General features: G+C 37.7%; 1 protein-coding gene across 3 annotated transcripts in view; it reads left to right on the top strand.

Moving 5' to 3' along the window:
* nlgn3a (neuroligin 3a) overlaps positions 1-19474 on the top strand; it is a 276767-nt gene extending 257293 nt beyond the window's left edge. Inside the window, exon 8 of one of the 3 annotated variants that reach the window (XM_055177421.2) lies at positions 16832-19474. In XM_055177421.2, the coding sequence (XP_055033396.2) occupies positions 16832-17684 (853 nt within the window). In that variant the 3' untranslated portion in view covers positions 17685-19474. The remainder of the gene's footprint in view (positions 1-16831) is intronic. The other 2 variants (XM_073854065.1, XM_073854066.1) reach the window with 2 other exon arrangements.
* Positions 19475-22100: the final 2626 nt, after the last annotated feature.

Raw genomic sequence — 22100 nt, 5'->3', positions numbered from 1 at the left:
AATTATTCATTCAATTTACTCAATTTTTTAAGGTAAGTGGTTGCAATCAAATTATTTAAGCTACATTTAAACAAAAAATAGTAAAATAAAATAAAATAAATGTAGCTTAAATAAACTGATTGCAACCACTTACCTTAAAAAATTGAGTAAATTGAATGAATATTTTTTTTCAGTGTAGGGTCGCAGAGGGGCGGAAGGAAACTTTTCATGAGAACTTAATCTTTGGAAAACTTAACAGGAATTTATGGGAAATATTTGGAAATCTAGAGAAATTTATATAAACTATATCGTATAACCTGAATAAAATGATTCATTCAATTTACTCAATTTTTTAAGGTAAGTGGTTGCAATCATTTTATTTAAGCTACATTTAAACAAAAAATATTAGTAAAGTAAAATCAAATGAAAAACTTTTGTTTAAATGTAGCTTAAATAAATTGATTGCAACCACTTACCTTAAAAAAATTGATTTAAGGGGCAATAAGTAGGATTTATCCCCATCTAGTGGTGAAATTGTATTTTGCATTCAAACGAATAGTGCTTTCTAGCGCCTCACCTTTCCAAATGCGTGTTGCAACTACGGTAGCCTTTATGTATTGCTGATCTCTTTGTCCGTTTCAACTGGTTCACGTGTTCTGAATGAAAACGCGTTGTTAGGCTAGTGCTTTTTGTCCCTCTCTGGTATTATAGTTTATCAATACGGCGGAACGATATGGATGCCTCCTTGGACTTACCCGTTCAATGTAAGTAAAGAGAAGAAATTCTAAACTTACAAAGAAAAGTCAGATCACTGGCAGAGGTCATTTGACACCAACGAGGACATTTTTATGAATAAAGACATTGATTTTGATTAATAAAACACTTAAAATCCTACTTACAGTCCCCTTAAATTGAATGAATCTTTTTTTTTCAGTGTACAAACATAAAGAAAGCAGGCATGCATGCAAGGTAATAAAAATTAAAAAAAATGTCGTCTTGACTGATTTAATTGTAAGTATAACTTGAATTGATTCTTTCATTGAGTAACACAAAAGCATAATAATTATAATTATAGTTTTTATAATAGTGCTGGCTTACATTTAGATATCTGATTTACTGGCTAGCTAGCTACTGTGTAAACACATTTGCTAGTTAAAGTATAATTCCATAGTTTTCATCAAAACTTGCTTGACTTGTTGTAGTCCTTGTGCTCAAATGCAGCAAGTGTGGTTTCTGTGGTAGTCAAGGCCTGGACAATGAAGGGGAATTCATGCCTAAAGTAATATGTGGGATTTTTTAAACATTATTTTGTATGCATGATTTGATTTGTGCATATTATAGTTGAATGCAAGTACATGCAGGGGGTGTGGCCTCAATGGCCCTTCAGTAAGCACTGTGTACATGCTGTGTGCATGTGACTGAGAAATGTGCAGGGTAGAAATTCATTAAATCTTGTTTTTTAAAACAAAATTATTCTGCAAGAATTTTTTTAACTACATCTAAATTCCCAGTTTATTCCCATTAATTCCCATATATTCCTATTAATTTCCATGGAAAGTTTCCAGCCTTAAAAATTCCCAGAATTTTGCAACCCTAGTTGCAACTGATGTTGAACACTGAAGAGATCATTACTGCCAAGTAAACAGCAGTATCGCCAAAAGCACAGCAGCTATGAAGAGCAAACCGTGTAGAAAGTCTCAGGCAATAAGAGTTTTGCTTGTAAGTCTCTGATGTTATAATGTTAGGGTTATATAGAAGGTTGAAATGTACTTGTACTTGCTCATTTCTTCGCTTGCCTGTACCACTACACTTGCTATCTTCGGAGCGTGTGTCTCCCTTCCCTCTTTCACATAATGGTATGATCAATACCTCTATCACATCTCTCGCTGTGCACTCCCAATTATAGGTGCTAAGACCTGAATCCTAAAATAGACGGGGCTTAATGTGAGCCGGAACATGTTCTGGCACCTCCGACGTTGGATCCGGAACCGTCACTATGGAAAATGAATAGCCTAAATAAAAATTTAATAAATTACTATTTGTGTAGTGTTCAATGTTTTTATCGGTCTTGTTTGTCTTTATTCCCCATTAAAGTTCCACAAAAAACGGTGTTTACATTTTTGTTGGGTTTTGAGGTGAACAGGCATCGAAAATAAATGTAAACAAAATTCTTTTTTTGGAACTTTATTGGGGAATAAAGACAAACAAGACCGATAAAAACATTTGATTGCTGCTTGTGAAAACAATTGATGCAGTGTATTTATTTTACATTTCACACCCATGCAGTGCAAGTTCTAAAATTTAAATAAACATTGAATTTGATGTAGGCTACTGTACACAATTTGATGTAGGCTACTGTCAGTTGTTTATTTATTTTTTAACCAAATTTTAAAGTGGCACCCACCCGCAGATTCATTTTTATTTATTTTTCGATTTCATTTTATTTAAGCAGGGACAATGCACAAAATTAACATTTAACCTTGTATAAAAACAAGGAGAGATGCCTTGTTCCAGGTTGTAGCACAAGTGCTATTTTCCGCCTGTAGTCGCTTGGCAGGTCAATAACACAATAATATAAAATACAAATAAAGTACAAAAACATTTAAATTAAAAATGTTACATCACAATCACTCTTAATTTACAGTTAAGACTTTCATTTTCTCAATTAATCCCCCTTCCAAAAATTAATCCCACCCAAACACAAATATGCAATAAATCCTTACCTATCCCAATTTCAATCACACACATCACAAGTGTGTACAGCAATCTGCTGAATGTTTTAAGGTCTATTGACGATGCGTGCTCTGCTGATGCGAGCCACGAGAAAGCCCTTGTCTGTTGCCATCCAATGCAACAAATATATTTAATGGCTAATGTATGCATAGGCCTACGCTGAGTTTCATTCATTTATGATTATGCCTCCAGTTCACGCGCAATGCAAGTGAACGCTACACGCCGGTGCCTCCATGTCACAGTTATTATATTGTCTGCTATATTTGCTTTTTATTTATTTAATACATGCAATTAGTTAATGCAGTGCTTCTCAAATAGTGGGGCGGAACCCCCAGGGGGGGCTCGAAGCGACACCAGGGGGGGCGCGCGAGACCCCGGGGAAAATACTTTTTCAGGAAGTGATTTTTTTGCACTGTCACTTAAAGACAATACACTCCAATCACGCTGATAAGCCGCTTGAGTTTTTATTATTATTTATTGATTATATTTAATTTAATTTTTCAGTATCAAATGGTCAAAAAATATTATACTTTAAAGGGGCCATGGCACAAGACTTTTTTAAGATGTCAAATAAAGCTTTGGTGTCCCCAGAGCACATATGTGAAGTTTTAGCTCAATATACGATATAGATAATTTATTATAACATGTTAAAATTGACACTTGTTGGCGTGTGCAAAAATGCGCCGTTTAGGGTGTGTCCTTTAAAATGCAAATGAGCGGATGAAGTGCAAACACTGATCACAAAGATGGTGGTTTGTTGCAATTGAAACTCAATTGTGCCGTGAATTATTTTTTCTCTCTCTCTTTTTCTCTGCACTAAATGGCAGTGCTGTGATTGGATAGTGCAGATTAAGGGGGCTGTATTATTCAAATAAGAGCTCTGTATGACATCATAAAGAGGGCCAAATTTCAACGACCTATTTTTGTATGTGCTTGTAGAAAATGGTTTACCAAAACTTAAGTTACTGGGTTGATCTTTTTCACATTTTCTAGGTTGATAGAAGCAATGGGGGCCCAATTAGAGCACTTAAACATGGAAAAAGTCTCATTTTATAGACAAATTATACTATTTACAGTCGCGGCGGAGAGTTGGGGGGCGCGAAATGTTTACTTCTTCCTAGGGGGGGCGTGACAGATAATAATTGAGAAGCACTGAGTTAATGCAACGTTTACTAAAATTAAGACACAATTTATACAAAATGAAATTCGCTTTCAATGAAAGTGGTAAAAAGCATGTCTCCTGAATATATTGCGCATCTTATGATACTTGCTTTTTAAGTCGCCCGATCCATATATATTTTTTTTTTTTTTTTTGTGCAAAAAAACTTAAATAATTGCATTTTTGTAAAGGAATGTTGTAAGGGATCACATTTAGAACAATTATCAAAACTTAAACGCAGTGTAAAATTAATAAATTATTTTTTGCTTCAGTTTTTTTTATATATTATAACCTCATCAGTAACACTTTTTTATGCAAATGTTTTCTCTTAAATGACGAGATATCTCGTCAGTGGCAGGGAAAGAGTTAATAAAGAAAGTTTCAGAGTGCAGACCTTTTGCATTGTCTATTATCAGTAGCCTACCTCTGCATAAGCAGAAAAACATTGCATCTGGTACATATATCGCTGCATCTTTTGTTTTCGTAGCGTCCACTACTGTGTATAAAATTCTTTGTTGCCTTAAAATTTTTAGTTTAATCAACTCAGATTTACAACATAAATTTTTTTAACTTACTATTATTTATCTTGACTAGAGATAAGTTGTTACAACTAATTATATTTATAACTTCATTTTTTTAAGTTAGCAACTCGTCTCTCCTCATGTTAAATAATAGTAAGTTGACATGACTTGTAAATCTAAGTTTTTAGTTGAACTAAAAAATTTAAGGCAGCAAAGAATTTTTTTACAGTGTAGAGGTTTTAATTTGTGTATGCGTCTGCTTCATAACCTTTTAAAAATTCTGCATAGAAAACATACAAAAACCAAAAGCTTTTGTGGACATCCATCAAAAGATGCAGCGATATGTACCTGGAGAAATGTAAGCAGAGTGAGCCTGGGTTGACATTTTTTTGTTGTTGAATCTTACTGTAACCAGCAGTGGATTTATCCTTCTGTTTCCTTCATCAACTTTCCAAAAACTCTGGAATAAAATATGGATGTACTTTAAAACATTAGGCAACATAAGCCTTCAGGATGTTGAAATGACTTTGAGAAAGAGCAGTAAAACTTTCTGCTGTATTGAAAAAAATGTATGTATGAAAAAATGTCAATGTCACACAGTTGTATACCACTGCCACATACATTCATTTTGTGACCTTCAAACCCTTAAGAAAGATAAGAAAACTCTTAATGTAAGACTGCGTCTTTTAAAGCAAAGCCAGTCGTGTGCATGGACCATGAAATGTAGCGTATAAATCTTAAGATAAAAAAACGCACAACACGGTGCACTCCACCTTCTGTATATATAAACACCTATATATAAAACTTTCAAATGAAAGTTTCATGCACTACCTTTAGTCTGAATCAGTGGCGTTCAGTTTAGAAAGGTTTTCGAAGGAATAAATGACCCGAGCACAGTGAGAACAGACACTTTTATGATGCCCAAAAGGATCTGGTGTCTCTGTGTCCACGATCATCCAGGCGTTGCAAATTAGACTGAAGAATAAGCCATACGTCTCCATCATATTAACCCGTATTCATTAGATTTATTCTGCTATAATTTATAATACTATCATTGAATCAATATAAAGTCAGTTATGGCTGTATTTAAAAAAAATAAAACAAACATAACCCTTAAGGTCGAAGCGTCTGCTCATACACAGCAGAGTCTTTGAAAGAATCCTCCTATAGATATAAATAAATAACACTTAGATATAAACCTTTCAGTGTAAAGGTACATGGACTGCCTTCATTTTGATTTATTGGTGTTTAAAAAAGACTTTTCATGAAGTTAATGACCCAATCTAAAGCATTTTTTAAGGGTCAAAGCATTGTAATAATGCATTAATATTCATTACCTTGCTAAAAAAAACAAGTTATAACTACATTTGTCAGTAATGCTTTTCCATGAGATATTATTCACATTGTGGGTGGTTGCTACCATAGATATGTATATTTTCATACGGCATTCAACAACTGTAGACATGTCTGATATTTTGAAACAATTGTGATGCATACGTAAGTCACAGCCTTTGGTTGTAAATCTTGTACTTACTCAGTCTAATTTTTTTTATCATTTAAATACAGTAACTAACTTTTTAATGCGGTGTTCAGTAACGCTTTCGTGATAGTGTATTGTGCAAGCAGTTAAAATGTTTGGGTCTACACAGCAGCATGTAACATTTAATAAATATACAGTAGTATGGTTGTCGGTGCGCAGTCAGCTTGCTTGCTCTCGGGCTTGGCGAGGTTGCCAAACTTGGGTATAAATCAAATCTATTCTAAATACCAAAACTTTACTTTCATAAACGCAATAAGATTCCCTAAATATTTACAGCAAATTAACAAAATCCTTCTTCATTTAATCTGCGAAAAAAAGTCATGTCAACAGTTTTAAAATAATCAGATTTACATTACCAGGTTTCTCTGATATTCTGGACTTAGTTATGTCTGACTCTATTCTAATGTCTTGATCAGTGGGAACATAATAAAGCACAATCTGCTCCTTTTAGATGTCACTTATGTGTTTATCAGACACATGAAATCTAATCATTCAGTGGTACGTGAGCGTACGTGCACAGACGAGCGCACTGCTTTGCAAAGGATAGTTTATTTGTTATTACGTGTACACAGATGTTCAACACATGCGCATTTTGACCAGTTGGAACACATGCTCCTGGTCTACATACTACATACTCCTGTACACACATGTGCGACCTAAAGTAAGTGTACAAAGTACCTACAAAAACCTGGCTATGCGTGTACATGCGCACACAGTTCTGATGACGAATTTTGCATCACACGCACTTTGCGCTGACCCTCATGTGCATGTAAATATTTATCTATATTTCAGACTTAACACTTCTGGTTAGAAAAAACAAACATGAGTTATTCAGCAAGTACATCAAAAATCTGTTTTTCTTGAATTTACAATTCGAGCTCTCCAGTACGATTTCACAAGTAATTCATTTGACTTCAAACCACCAAAAATAACGGTAAGGAACTTGGATCTTTAGGTCACAAATATAGATAGTGATAGAGAAGCAAAAGTTACAGACTGCAGCTTTAAATAACATAGTGAATATTAAGAGTGATATTTTATCCATCTTTATTTTGCAGGTAATAAACACAGCTGAAGTAAAACTTTCCATTCGGTGTTGGGATGATATTTTTGGAATCTGAATGACTGTAGAGTAAAGTTTCCTCTCAGGTCCTGATATCTAAATGAGAAGCACAGATGAAAATGAAGTGTTGCTTTACTTAGTAAACCCAAGTGACCTGAACCATCCAGAAACATCCCATTAGTTTAGTCACTTTAAGTGGGGAATCAGACAGAATGCTATCAGCTAATTCATTGACTCCATTGATTTAAACTCTCTTACGTGTACACAGACACACACAAACACAGAGCTAACTGATATGTGTGTTAGTATGATGAATGAGGCATCAGAAAATTGTTTATTTCTCCAAAGCTGCTTTACGTGAAATAGAAACTAAGAAAACATAGAAAAACAAAAAACAACAAAATCATGTCGGTTTTTAAATCTAGTTTAAAATGGAGTTCATGTCGGAGCCGATGGTGTAGTGCGTGCTTTCGCACTTTTGGCGACCCGAGTCCGATTCCCGGCTAGTGGTCATTTGCCGATCCTATACCCCTCTCTTCTCCCTGTACTTTTCTGTCCTCTCCTTAATCACTGTTAATAATAAAAAAATTGAGTTAATGAATGTATAATGTATAAAAATATATAATAACTGTATCTGTAATCTGTCTTGACAATTGCGGTAGTGACGGTTATATAGCATCTAAAGGGGGTTGCACACCGGACGAGAAGTGACGCGTTACGCCATGAATCTAAAAACAGAACACATTATTTTCTATGAAAGTATGCACACCAGCGGCACATGGCGGCGCATGGCGGCGTATGTCCGCTGTGACTCTGGATGCTGCTCAAATCCCTGTCATGCCATAAAGCGCCACTCACATAGTTTAACATTAAATAACATAATATTTGTCCCAAATCATTAGCAATTAACATTGACTGCTAACATATATTTTGCATTTTGAAGTAGATGCTATCTGACTAAGCTCGCGCTATTTAAAGGGGTGGTTCAATGGAATTTCAAGTATTCTCACTTATTAACACACTTATAGAGTTGTTTCCTCATGCTAAACGTAGGCAAAGTGTCAAAAAAGCAGTTGGGTGTGTTACAGAGTATTTCTGTGCCGAATGCACTTCGCCAGGGTTTGTACATGTTTCGGAAAGTTTTTTCGATTACGGGTCCAACTGACGTTTCAGGGGTTTCTATACTTATCACTTCTTTATACGGGCACTTCCTCCGGAAAAACCCGCCCACCCGTCAATCAGCGGGAGACGCTAGAACTTGCAAACGTCACATTATGCAACACAGCTTTGTTTAATTTCAAAACTCAACAATGGCACGAAAGAAGAAGTGTGGTTTTGGATGTAAGGAGAAGAAATCCAGTCTTATGGAAACAATGGATGTAGTTTATTATCCAGGGTAGCAGCGGAGTTTTGCGTGTGTGTTTGATGCTCTGGATTTTTACGTTATCTGAAAGATTTCGGTAAAGCTAATCTTTCTTTTATAAATCTGATTAAACTAAAGACTCTTCGGAGATATAAAGGATATATTACTACTCTATAGGTACTCCAGATTAACATCAGAAATGCAGAAACAGCGTGTGTTATGTGAGCTTTAATGTACGATATCTACAAGTTGTCCTAGACGCGACGCAGCACTGCGCTTCTCTTTCGTTGTGCGACCCCCTTAACTCTTTCCCCGCCATTGACGAGATATCTCGTCAATTAAGAGAAAATGCTTCCCCGCCAATGACGAGATTTTCCGTCTTTCCGCAATACCGCTATTATCTTCTGCAACTTTTTAAACCCAGAAGTATTGCCCTCTGGCAAGCTGCTGCATGTCCGTGTCTCTTTTAAAGATCGCTCTGAATGGGATCTCTATGAAAAGTCCGTCACAAAAATGAAATTATCTCTGCTTTTTGCTCAAAATGTGGTGTTTTTGCAGAAACCTACCCATATTCAAAAGCTGATTACAAAAGAACCACTGAAGGTATGATGAAACGTTTTTTTTTTTTTTTTGAAAGCAGAGGGTCTGTTCTTTCATTTGGTATATTGTATGTTTATATATTCAAAGAAGAACATTTTCTGGAAGGCATTAAACTTTGGGGAAAATCATGAAAAACGCTGGCGCTGGCTGGCAATTCTTTTTTAAAAACGCTGGCGGTGAAAGAGTTAACACGCAGCTGTTGTGACTTCATTACGATTGCATAAAATAATGTGATCAAATGTAAAGGTAATAAAACATTAATACGTTACCTCATACATCTCCCATCGTTCGACTCTTCTTCATAGTGTCATTAAGCTCTGCCTTTGTAATTGTTTTGTGTTATTGCGAAATAGTGACCTCTAGTGATGAAGATCCTACATATTGTGCCTTTAACTGAATAGGTCAAGGTTTTTTTAGAGTTAACCAATTAGCATGTTTTTATCATAGCATTTTTACATTAAAATTACAGTTACAGTAATTTTACAGTAAAATATTACAGTTACAGGTTTTTTTTACAGTTTTACAGTAACATTTAGGTATCATCAACAGGAGCTGTGACACAAAACTTACATTGGGTGCTGGTCTAATTAATCTGTGTTAAGCACTGTGGGGCAGTTTCCTGGACAGGGTTTAGATTAATTCAGGTCTAGGCATTAGTTATGTTAGGACATTTAAGTCGTTTTTACAAACAAACCTTTACAAATAAACAATACTGGTGTGTGCCTTGAGACAAAACAATGGCCCTGATATATATTAAGGTAGGTCAGTACAAGATGTTTTTAAATTAAGGCATCTCAAACATCCATTTTAAACTGGGACTAGAATATAAACGCTTTCCAGAAAAACCACCCTGTATGTTTTATCCCCCTATGTTATATTACAAACCAAAATAATTCAAGTTAAATTCCTAAGAAAGGTACTCGCCTTAATACACACCACTAATGGTTAATCTTAACCTATGCAACATTTCACTAAACAAAAAAATCAACATCAAATACGCCTTTTAACTGCACATCAACAGCTTTTCTTCTTTTGACAGGTATAAAACATCAAGACTGACCTCAGATCAGCAGTCAGCCGCATTTTAGGCCCACCCACTGCACTTCACATATCATCAATATGCTGTGTCGTGCAAGGCGGTTGATTGACCATTATTAGAGCGTGGGGTGATATTGAGATTCCAGTCTTTCCTATTAAGCGAGAATGCCTCGGGTACACCGACTGCGGCTCACACGCCACGCAGCAGGAATTCATATACACCGCACCGCTGCTGCGACATTGATATCCAGTTCACTGGTATGTTGCAGCGAGCCGGATCGATATGACCTTACCTCCGCCGTCTGCTGCTTTGAAACTTAATTACTGATATTCAGCTACAAAGCCATCATAGACCGGCTGCCAATATTCATCGGGGATCATTACCAGCCTAATAAAAACAGTTATTTATCTGCTTCAGAGTTGACATTCATCTTATCTTAATTTGCCTCTCTGCTTGCCCAATCCAAGACTGCGGTGCAAAGAAAACGTAAAAGCAATGAGATGTTTTTTTAATACGGCTCTCTTAGATGTGGTCAATGTTTTGCACAGGTTGCATAGCAAAGACCTGCGATATACACAAAATGCCTTGGACATGTACATTATAACATTTAGTAAGATTTAATTTGGTAATTGTGAATTATTATTATTTGTTGACTAATAGAGGATTTAGTATTAATGTGTTTGAATTGGACTGCAAATGTTACCGCATGTAATCAGGGGCGTAATTTCCACTGGGGACGGGGGAACATGTCCTATCAGTTACACACCCAAATGTTTTGTAACACAATATGCCAAAGAAGTATTTTTATACTGTGAGTTGATTGTAATGAGACAGAAATGCAGCGAAGGCTAAACTTGTCCAGTAATGAATATTAACTCTTTCCCCGCCATTGACGAGTTATCTTGTCAATTAAGAGAAAACATTTGCATGAAAAAACGTAGCCTGACGTTGCCATACTCAATTCTAGTCAGAATTTGAGTCTGATACCGCTCCATTGAGCTATAATTATGAGGCGTGTCTCAACTGAAAAATGCCTCTGCACTCAATTGGATAGACCTACGACCAATCAGAGCAACCGAGTGTGTAACGTATGTTGAAATTACGTCTTTGCAGCCTGACCGAACTGGTAGTTATTCGCTACAATGACACTAACATTGTGATTATACCGAGTTAGCGAATGTACATCAACACCTATTATGTTTACAACATTTCGTTTATATCACAACATGAAGTATTTACTAAGTCATAGAGTAAGACTATCTCTTACCATTTGTACGTTAGGTGAACTTCATCCACGGCGATAGCCATTACGTTTGCTTGAAAATATTGGAGCCTAGCATGTCCCTCCACTCAACCACGATTCCGGGCTTCCGAAAAGAAGCTGGCAACGACCGCTAATTATATCCATCTCGTCGTGCACGCTGAGTTGCATCGCCGTGATAACGTTAGCCATTTCAGTTGCGACCAACTTTTGCCAATTAGGACATCAACAAATGCCCTGCTCGCGTTTCTCTGTTCCTCTTTTAAAATCAATGCTCTGTCGATATCTTTTAGTACAGACTCAATGTCAGAATCCACACATCTGAACTCTACAGCGGCAGCCATTCAACACACGCGCTCTTTGGTGACGTGGTTCATTACGTTACTGTTGATTATCTGTCCATCATCGTATAAAGCCCGCCCTGACAATTTGATTGGTTCGCCCAGCTCTAGTCCTAGCATAGCAGCTCCTCAACGGAGAAACCCCAGACCCATCTTCCCGTTTACAAAATCTTGTGGGCGGGGCTAAGATGGGCTGGCACCCAGGCTAGAAAAAACGTGTTTCTGATAAGTTTTTATGGTTATCTGTAATACCGTGATTATCCACTAGATTTACCCAATTTATAAAGAACGGAAGCAAAAATTATTTATTAAAGGGAAACCAGGCAAGTCTGCGTAATATTTCTCTACGAGCTCCCCCTAGTGTCTGAAAGTAAATGCTTTCAAACACACTGTCGTAAAAACGAACGGTTGTCCCTCCCCCCTCGGAACCAAGTTTATCAGCTTATTTCCAATCCAGTTATGTTTTCCGTCTGTCAAGGGTTTTCGATGCTTCTTCCCCGGCTCTGCCATTTGCAACAATCGCTACCCGTGTTTCGCTCGCCTGCCTCTGTGTTGTTTGCCGTAAAGTGATCCTGCTTCTCGCGATATCTGAGACTTTGCGAGACTATACAGCTTGCAAGTGGGGTATTCTTCCTACAGACGGTAGGGGCGGGCGAGAGAGTCTTCATTCATTCGGTAATGAGTCATTTAACCATATACCGACTTACGAAGATGATTTATTAACATAAAAATGCTGCCTTGTGTCCCTTTAATTGTACACTCCGTGTATGTTTTGATAATCGTGAATCTGATCTCTAACAAAATTCCTTCACAAAAATGCAATTATTCAGCTTTTTGCTAAAAAATATGTATTTTCGGAAAAAAATACACATATTTAAGAATTTATAAGCGGAGAAAAAATATAGATAGAATGACAGTTTTTTTTCCCGTTTTGTTTGTTTGTTTATTGTTTGTTTGAAAGCAGAGGGTCTGTTTCTTTATTTGATATATTTGTATGTTTATATATTTATAGGAGAACATTTTCCTGAAAGGCATTTTGTGAAACTTTTGTGAAAATCACAAAAAAATGTTGGTGGGCAACTTTAAAAAAAAAAAAAGGCTGCAGGGAAATGAGTTAAAGCTTTTTACCTTGCAACAACTTTAAAAAAAATCTAATCTGCAATACTGTAGTTTTCCTCTTCATTTCATCATTATTTTTGCTTTACTAAAGCTTACTTTTGCTAATACTGAAAAGTATTCACCTTATGAATAATTATGATAACAATAATACAAGCAATACATGCTTTGGTGAAGCATTTCTCAGCCCAGTCTTATTTAAAGCAGAAGGTAAATGTCTAGAAAAGATGTATACTGAGACTCGTCTGTGAAAACTAAATCTTTTTGTAAAATAAAGAGCATCTCAGAATCTCTTTGATTTTAAACAATAATTTCACTATGATTTCAATCGCTGACATGACATTACTCAGTCAATGTTAAACCATACCTGTCAACACTCCCGTTTTTCCCAGGAGTCTCCCGTATTTCACACCTATCTCCCGCCCCCCTACCGTTTAGTTATTTCTCCCGGAAAACTCCTGTAATTTAAACGACCCTACCTTGTTATATGAATAATCACATCAATATATTATTCCAAGCTTGTCCAGTTGCCAGATCTTGTATGAAACGAATCCTACTCACACAATAGACACATCATACAATTTTGAACCCATTTTTGAACGCAACCTACAACTCTATTGCCATGTTGATATTTGCGCAGGTAGACGGGGAAGTTGAATAACTAGACCACGCGTTTGCTGCTAGATTGTGGGCCAACAGCGCTGCCATATTAGTCGTGGCAAAGCTTTCGTTAATATCATTATAACTCGACATAAATGCCTCCGTGGCTCTGTTGTCCCTGAGTCCCGGGAATTACTTTTCACAAGTAAGACTAAACAGTTGTTTCTGGTTGTGTTAGGTAAGTGTAACATTATTTTGAGCGTTGGCATCTGGAGGCAGTCTCTTAATAGCTAGCAATATCACTATTTAGCCATGAATGTTGATACTTAATGAAAATTACCAGTGTTTACATGTTTTTTTATTTTTATAAAATTGTAATGCGTATTAGAGTTAGGTTGTATTAAATTGTCCGTCTTACTGTAGTTCGGTGGTTAGGGTTTCCTAAAGTGAAACATACAGTAGGAGGCATTGGGAGGTTGCTGAAAATATTGAATGGTTTTCCTTAAATAAATCCTCAAATAATTAATCCTTATGATCTTATTCGGTGATTTACATATGCTATATACACTTATTATAATGATATAATTATAGTGCTGTAAAAACGAATGCAGACTGTCACTCTTTGCAACACTGCCGCAACCCCCCCCCCCAACCCTGGTGTAGAGATCTCCCAAATTTTGAAAACCAAATGTTGACAGGTATGTGTTAAACATATCAAGGTTATATTTACACATAATGTTTCTTTACAATATGTAGGGTGATTTTATGTAGAAAACAGTAAAACACAAATAAATCTTAAAAACATAGTTTAGTAGCATATTCTTCTTGGCAGAATTTATTGTTATAATTAACTTAATTATTTTCTGTATCTTGCATCACCAAATAGTCCGTAAACATATGAAAATGGAAGGAATGGGTTTTAAGTCAAAAACATTTTGTGTCCCCCCACTTTTCAAACCAAAGTTACACCCTTACGTGAAATTGCATTTGAATCCTATCTAGATGTTATTAGTTTGATGTATGATGCTGCTATGATAGGGTCCTTCCTCAGATCTGCAGAAAGAACTTGCACAAATTTGATTTATGTTTACCACCGAAAGATTGATATTAATCATAATATGTCATTTTGTTGCTCACAAACTCATAGAGGTTTCATATTAGCTCAATTCTGAGAAAACAGAGAAAACATTTCTGTATAGTCCTTGTTTGCGACCACAATTTACTAAAAGACTGAAACTCTTGCCATTGTTAAAGTTGTTTGCAGACTTTTTCCATTCACATTTATTCATAGGATTTACAGACTTACTGTACAGTGCACTCAATGTCCTGTACATCCGATAAAGTCCAATGTCCTTGGTGTTGCTAGCACTACGCTTGAGCATTCCGGCAAAAGAAACACTATACACAGTAAAGTACTTTAGCAACAGATATAGATTAGTGACTTTAGATCAAATCTGCAACATTTGTGTTGCTAATTTTCCCCATTTGAATCACGCAATCTTGCTTTATTAGTGACAGATGAGTCTAAGGTTGGGTGAAGGTTGGGTTGTACCAGTCAGCATTGTTGTTGTCCCACGGCACGTGAGTCACATGGCATTTAAGAGTTGATTGAGTCGATAAGTTCGGTGTGCCCTTCAGCAAAGACAGCAGCGTGCAGGTTGCATGCTTGAGACGGGCAGCTACCATTGAGATGATACACTGAATAGCTGTCTCCATTAAATAAAGACTTTTTTGCATGAGCCAGATGACCAGACTTGTTATCAAGCTGTCCTCTTGTGCATTCTGCTATTGTCTGAATCTTCTGTGCTGAGCGGCTATAAGACAACAAGTAGATGTGTGATTCTTCATGTGCCATATGTTAATACAGATGATAAATCAATATGCCATAGAAAGGAGACTGAAGGCCACTTTGCTAATTGGAGAAACAGTGACCCCTGGAGGCCATCATGTATAATAACACACACACGCACACAAACAAGGGCCTTATGCCAGCGTCCCTCCCTTTAGCGTTTAGATTAATATGGTCCACTTTCTATCAGCACACTCGCTGTTAATGCAATCTGCACTCCTTTCCCAAAGCAATTAACGGAATGGATGCACTGCTGTTGTTTTATCAAAAACAAGTTGCATCCTGAAGCACATCTAAGCTGTTGATTTATTCATTTGTATTTTGCTTTAAAAGCCTTCGGCCCCTTTCTTTCCCTTATACGGAGTGAGCCAGGGATGCGTGAAGCCCAGCAGGCGGAGGTGCTTCGAGATACGAGCTGTAATGTAACGTCACGCAGGGGAGAAATGGAAAATTGTGATTTTTAGGAAGTGTCTGGTATCTGTGGACACGGCTGAGACAGGACTAGCTAGATTTTGAAGGAGTTTCGAAGATGAAGAATGGATGTGACGGGTAAAAGGTTTTGCTGACTGGCACAAACACTGGTGGCTAATCCAGGGTGTAAGTGTGCTTATGTGCACTCAGACTGATCAAGATAATAAAGTATGAAAAAGCATGTTCATACATGTTTTGGTGGATTAACTGGTCGAGCGAGTTTCTGGCAATCCTGAGGTTGTAGATTTGATTCTCACAAACACTGAATCTGATCAAACTAGGTTTACCTTGAATGCACTGTAATTCACTTTTGAAATGAAGTTTATTTAACTAAGTTTAGAAGGAGCATATATGTGATCCAACCAATCAGCACAAAGAGGTGCCTTTAAATAGCCGTCCCTCACCTCTGTCCCGTGACAGTTTTTTTTGCAGCATCCCTCCTCCACCTCATGACCTCACTCTCATATAGTTTCATTTATCCCAGTTAAAGAGGGGGAAGTATTCTGTGTCCGGGCTGAAATTAGTATTCCAAATATATTTTATCTCATTCTGTATCGATTACTTGTTAATGCAAACTTGTGAAGTGTCAGACAAAATGAAAACTGCGCATGTGTCTCAATCAGCTGCCTTGTTCAGTAGATGGAGTCGGCCATTTTAAGGGCTGTCTCAATTGAAAAATCCTTCCATTGCACTGGAACGTTCGTTCCCTAAGGGTGCTTTCACACCTGCCTTGTTTAGTTCGGTTGAATCGTACCAGTGTTCGATTGGGCAGGTGAGAATGCAGCAATCAAACTCGGGTGCGGACCAAACAAGCGGACCGGTACACTTTCCAACGAACTCTAGAGCAGTTCGTTTGTGGTGAGAACACGATCCGAGATCTAACCGACCTAACTGCAAAAATACTGCGCATTTTGGACTAAACCAGCTGCCGTAGTCAGCTGCGCAGTGCATTATCGGATGAGGAAGTGTTTGTTGACAGTTTTTATTAGAGATGCACTTGACCTAGTTAAGGCGGTAGGGTTTCCCAGCTTAGACGGGCCGCCCGAACTGCATAGTGCTGCGGGAAACCTGGATAGTTTGATAGAGTTGCTAGTTTTATGGGTGGGGTTAAGATGACAGACGGGGGGCTGAAGCGCCCCTAAAAGGCCCTAGATCCACCCCTGCATTTATTAATTTATCTTGTATGTGTTTTGCAGGGATCCCAATAAACCAGTGCCTCAGGATACAAAGTTCATCCACACTAAAGCCAATCGCTTCGAAGAGGTGGCCTGGTCTAAATACAATCCTCAAGACCAGCTGTACCTGCACATCGGACTGAAGCCACGCGTCCGGGATCACTACCGCGCCACTAAAGTGGCTTTCTGGAAGCACCTGGTCCCTCATCTGTACAACCTACATGATATGTTTCACTACACCTCCACCACCACCAAAGTGCCACCACCTGAGACGACTCAAAATTCCCTTTCCATCAACCGGCCCAACGGAAAGGCCTGGCCGTTTAACACCAAACGACCTCCCATGTCTCCGGCCTACAACAGCGAGAGCGGGAAGGAACAGTGGAACGGAGAAGAGGAACCAGGACCTCTGGTGGTGGAGAACCCGCGGGATTACTCGACCGAGCTGAGCGTGACTATCGCAGTCGGGGCTTCGCTCTTGTTCCTCAATGTTCTGGCGTTCGCCGCGTTGTACTACCGCAAGGACAAACGTCGGCAGGAACAGCACCCGCAGCCCAGCCCGCCCCGATCCGCCACCGGCAACGACGTCAACCGGCACGGCCCCGACGAGGAGATCATGTCTTTGCAGGTCAACCAGTCGCACCACGAGTGTGACGCTGGGCCGCCCGGTGACCCACTTCGTCTGGCCTCGCTTCCCGACTACACGCTGACTCTGCGCCGCTCGCCGGATGATATCCCATTAATGACGCCGAACACCATAACCATGATTCCCAACTCGCTGGTGGGTATGCCTAACCTACATCCGTACAACACCTTCACAGCCGGCTTCAACTCCACCGGCCTGCCGCATTCCCACTCGACCACGCGTGTATAGCTTTACGAAGATCCGGATAAAGGAGGGGACGAGAGGTTTCGGTTTTTACGTCACGCCGAGCAGAGGGGAATAAGGACAATGAAGGAGACAAAAGCATTTGAGTAAACGTTCGCAACAAGGAGCGAAAAGAGTTCTTTCCAGATGTCAAGATGTGCAAACCTGCCAAAACAAAACTGCTCTCTTTGAGAAGGGGCGAACGTTTCAAGCAGTATTTTTTCTAATCATCATTTTAAAAGAAAAACGCCTTTTTAAGCCAGAACCGGCCAAACGGGGCGATCACTTTTTCTTGAATAATTAACATAAAAATAAGAAAAACAAAGGAAAGTGCATTTTATTTCCCATCACAATCTTTTGTGGGAAAAAGTTTGAAAACAGTGCCATCTACTTCATATCGCTTTTCATTATCTTTTAAATGCCTTATAAAGAGCTTGTTTTCTTTCTCTTTATTCACTGATCTATCCCTGAGATGAGTTTTTGTGTTGTGATCTGACTGGGATTCCAGGAAACGTGGAAAACAGGGAATTGAAACAGTATCAGCAGAGCATTTTCATAACCTCACACGTGATGTTTTAACTTCTTTTCTTGGTTCCACTGAAAATCCTTTGTTTGAAACTTTGCCATGGGACAAGACTAGAGACTTTTAAACTTACTGTAACTGTTTTGCATCTTTTACAACAAAAATGGGATCTTCATGAAATGCACACGTACACCCAACAATCACAACACTGTTCGGTGTGTGTGTGTCTGTGTGCGAGTGTGTGCGTGCGTGTGTGTGTACATTTGATTTCCTCTTGCCATCATTTTTTGTTGTTGAATATTCGTGTGATAAGGGTGGGGCGGGGGGCTGGGGGTTCTTTACCATCGCATTGATTTTGTTTACCACAAATAGTGTTTCAACTGCGTCTATGGTCGTCTGTCTTTGCGATATAGAACCTTTTTGTTATTTTTAAAAAGTTACATATGTCTAATTTTGCTTAAGAATTACAAAATAAAAGTCTATTATTTTACATGCAAGAGAAAACAATAGCTTAAGATTGAACTGAACTAACAGACATGATTCTCCATTTGACTTTGTAAGCGTTTTTCTCGACCGGAGACGGTGGCCTCGATACACTGAATAATCTGTCAGTGCAGACCTGTGTTTCCTTAAATATATATATAAATATGGAAATACATACATATATGTATAGGGCTTTTATGAAGATGTATGCTCCCATTGACCTAAACGTGCAAATGAGCACTATTAGATTCAGATATTCGGATGAAAGCACCAATATACAGAGTTAACATCTGTATTAGTTTTATCCTCGACACCATAATCTGAGGCCAAGTGTCTTTTTAATAGCTCTATATGTATATTTATGTATAAATATATTTAATATTTATTTATGTATACCAGATGTATACATGCTGATTGTGCCATGTGCCAAATTAAACCATAAAACTGGAGAAGAAAATGGTTTCTGAAAAACGATTTTTTATTTAAATGAAGCAGACGTACATTGTGTTGATTGATATTTATGAAGGTTTAATGACAGTTATTATTTAATCTAGGCCCTCACGCTGCTGTATGAGTCGACCATTAGCAAGCAAAAGAAAAAAAAACAATCAAAAGCTTTTAAGATTGGATGAAATGATTTTGATGAATGCAATTTTCATTCCTCCGTTGATTTATTAAGCTGGGCTGGAAAATATAGAAAGGCCTTTCATTCTAGTTTCCAATAGCAAAGTTTACATCACAGCCTTGCAAAACGATGGTGGTACTGGGGAGGAATATTGTTACTTTAGAAACACCCCTAAACTGTTCATTTATCTTTTAAAGGGGACATGTCACAATAATTTTTTAAGACGTAAAATAAATCCTTGGTGTCCCCATAGCAGATATGTGAAGTTTTAGCTCAAAATACCATATAGATAATTTATTATAGCATGTTAATATTGACACAAAAATGTGGCGTTTTGGGTGTGTCCTTTAAAATGCAAATGATCTGATGAAGTGCAAACACTGATCACAATGATGGTGGTTTGATGCAATTGAAACTCAATTGTGCTGTCAATTATTTTTTCTCTCTCTCTTCCTCTCTCCACTAAATGTCAGTGCTGTGGTTGGAAAGTGCAGATTAAGGAGCGGTATTATTTTAATAAGAGCTCCCAAGGGAGCCAAATTTCAATGACCTATTTTTTCACATGCTTGCAGAGAATGGTTTACCTAAACTAAGTTACTGGGTTCATCTTTTTTACATTTTCTAGGTTGACAGAAGCACTGGGGACCCAATCATAGCACTTAACCATGGAAAAAGTCAGATTTTCATGCCATGGCCCCTTTAATGCTGCATTTACACAAGCCGCGTTTGAGGGTAAAAATCGCGTCTACTGCGCCTAGTTTGCCGCTTGAACATTTTGAATGCATTCGCCATCTAGAGCGAAGTAGACGCACGGAAAAAGCAAGCATTTGACACGCGTCAGAGGCGAAATCCGCTTTTTGTGGGAGGGGCAAGTGCTATGTGGTTGTCTGTTTGCAAGATGGCTGATGTTGATTGTGCATTTATCGAGAGAGTTACCAGTTTGTATTTGGTAACCTTACTATAGGGGGAAAATAAAAGGCGTGGGTCGATGAACGTTACGTGACTCAAAAGTTAAATGTTTATTTACAACTTACCTGGTTGCCCAATGTCCTTACTGACACTCTTCCAAGCGAGGTCCTTATTATTCCTGTCTCTATAGAAATAAGAACTTGTGTCGTATAGCTCCGGGTGACTGCTCACGGACAATATCAAGCGTTCGTTCATGTTGAATGAGTGACTCCGGGCGGGGCTGCCGCCACAGCAGCAAGCAGGCTCCTGATTGGTTAACGTGGCCCAAAAATCCACCAAAGTTCAAATTTTTCAACTCGGGCGTCACATGCAAATTCGCGTCAAATGCAAAATGCACAAAAAGGACCATTCGCGCATACCAGATGATCAATTCGCGCCGCAAGACCTCCAGACGCGCGTCAACGCGTCTTCACATTGACTTAACATTGAAATCACTTGCGCTTGACGAATCTCTACTGTGGCTGGTGTAAACGCAGCATAATACTTGAAATGTCAAAGCTGCACTGATTTGTATTCAACTTCGTCCTATTCGGAAAAATGCAACGAACATCACAGCACAGAAGCAAATCAAATGAATGAACGAGTTAGAGATCCCACATTAAACTGTGATAAAACCAGAGACAGGTGTGTATAACCCAGTAAATGATCTTTCTCTGTTGATAATCAGACACCTGCAGATCAAATCTAAGGTTTTGTAATTGGGTTGCAGTACGTTGGGAGAGTTCTGTGAGTTAAACACCTGCAAACCAAACGCTTGCATTATCAGAACAGCTGACAGTTAAGTAAAAAAAACGAAGCTATAAAGAAGAAATATATAAACATCCCAGATGGAAAACAGCATAAAGCCATAAACTCCTATTTAAATTTCAAGGTGGGTTACTAAGAGGCAGTGCACTTTAAATGCCTCCTGTCATTTGTTAAAGCTGTCAGGATCTAGATGCAGACTGTTAGACATTAACAACAGCTTCAGCTCAGGCTTGAGTCTTATATACATACAGACTTCATCTTTGACCTTAACTCACACACACATCAGGACATACATGCTTACTTGAGAAGTAAATGTTGACTGCTTTTCAATATTTATTTTTTATTATAATTTTTTTTTATTGTAATTCATGCATTTAACACATTTTTATAATCCAAAGTTGCATGTTTTTTTTCACATACAGTAACCACAAACACTGAAAAACTAAATCAAACATTTTAAAATACAATACAATAATTCATGATAATTCATGTAAAAAATAGCAAGTAAAAAACCTTTAAAATAAATAAATACATACATGCTCTTCTATCTCTTTCTCTTAACAGGTATTTGTTATGGTATAGTGAAAACCTATAACTTGGTATAAGCACTTCTTTTATTATTGCCTCTATATGATAAATCACTTAAGTGTTTCCTAAGTCACTTTAGATAAAAGCGTCTGCTAAATGGAAATGGTTTCCTACTAGTTTGTCCCTAAAAGTCACATAACGCAGAACTGTCTACATTTATCATTGGTCTTCTTAATGGGTCTCATTTACAAAGCATGCATTCACACAAATTTGAGCTTGAGAAGTGCATACGGATGTTTTCACAGACTATCATGATTTAACAAAAACTTTAGTATCCAAATTTCTTCTCAATGTACGAAACTAAAACCACACGTATACTATAATCAAATTCTAGGCTATAATTATAATTACATGAATTAAATTTAAATGATTATCTTTAATATTATAATATTTTCTGTATTATATATTATTATACGTTTTACATATATATTATTATATTATACATTATTATAGCCTACTTATTTTTTCTACACATATAAAGAAGATG

Source organism: Misgurnus anguillicaudatus, chromosome 16, assembly GCF_027580225.2.
Source record: "Misgurnus anguillicaudatus chromosome 16, ASM2758022v2, whole genome shotgun sequence".
NCBI classification, from domain to species: domain Eukaryota; kingdom Metazoa; phylum Chordata; class Actinopteri; order Cypriniformes; family Cobitidae; genus Misgurnus; species Misgurnus anguillicaudatus.
Note: the sequence above shows the minus strand (reverse complement) of the source record. Positions and strands in the feature narration are given on the sequence as shown.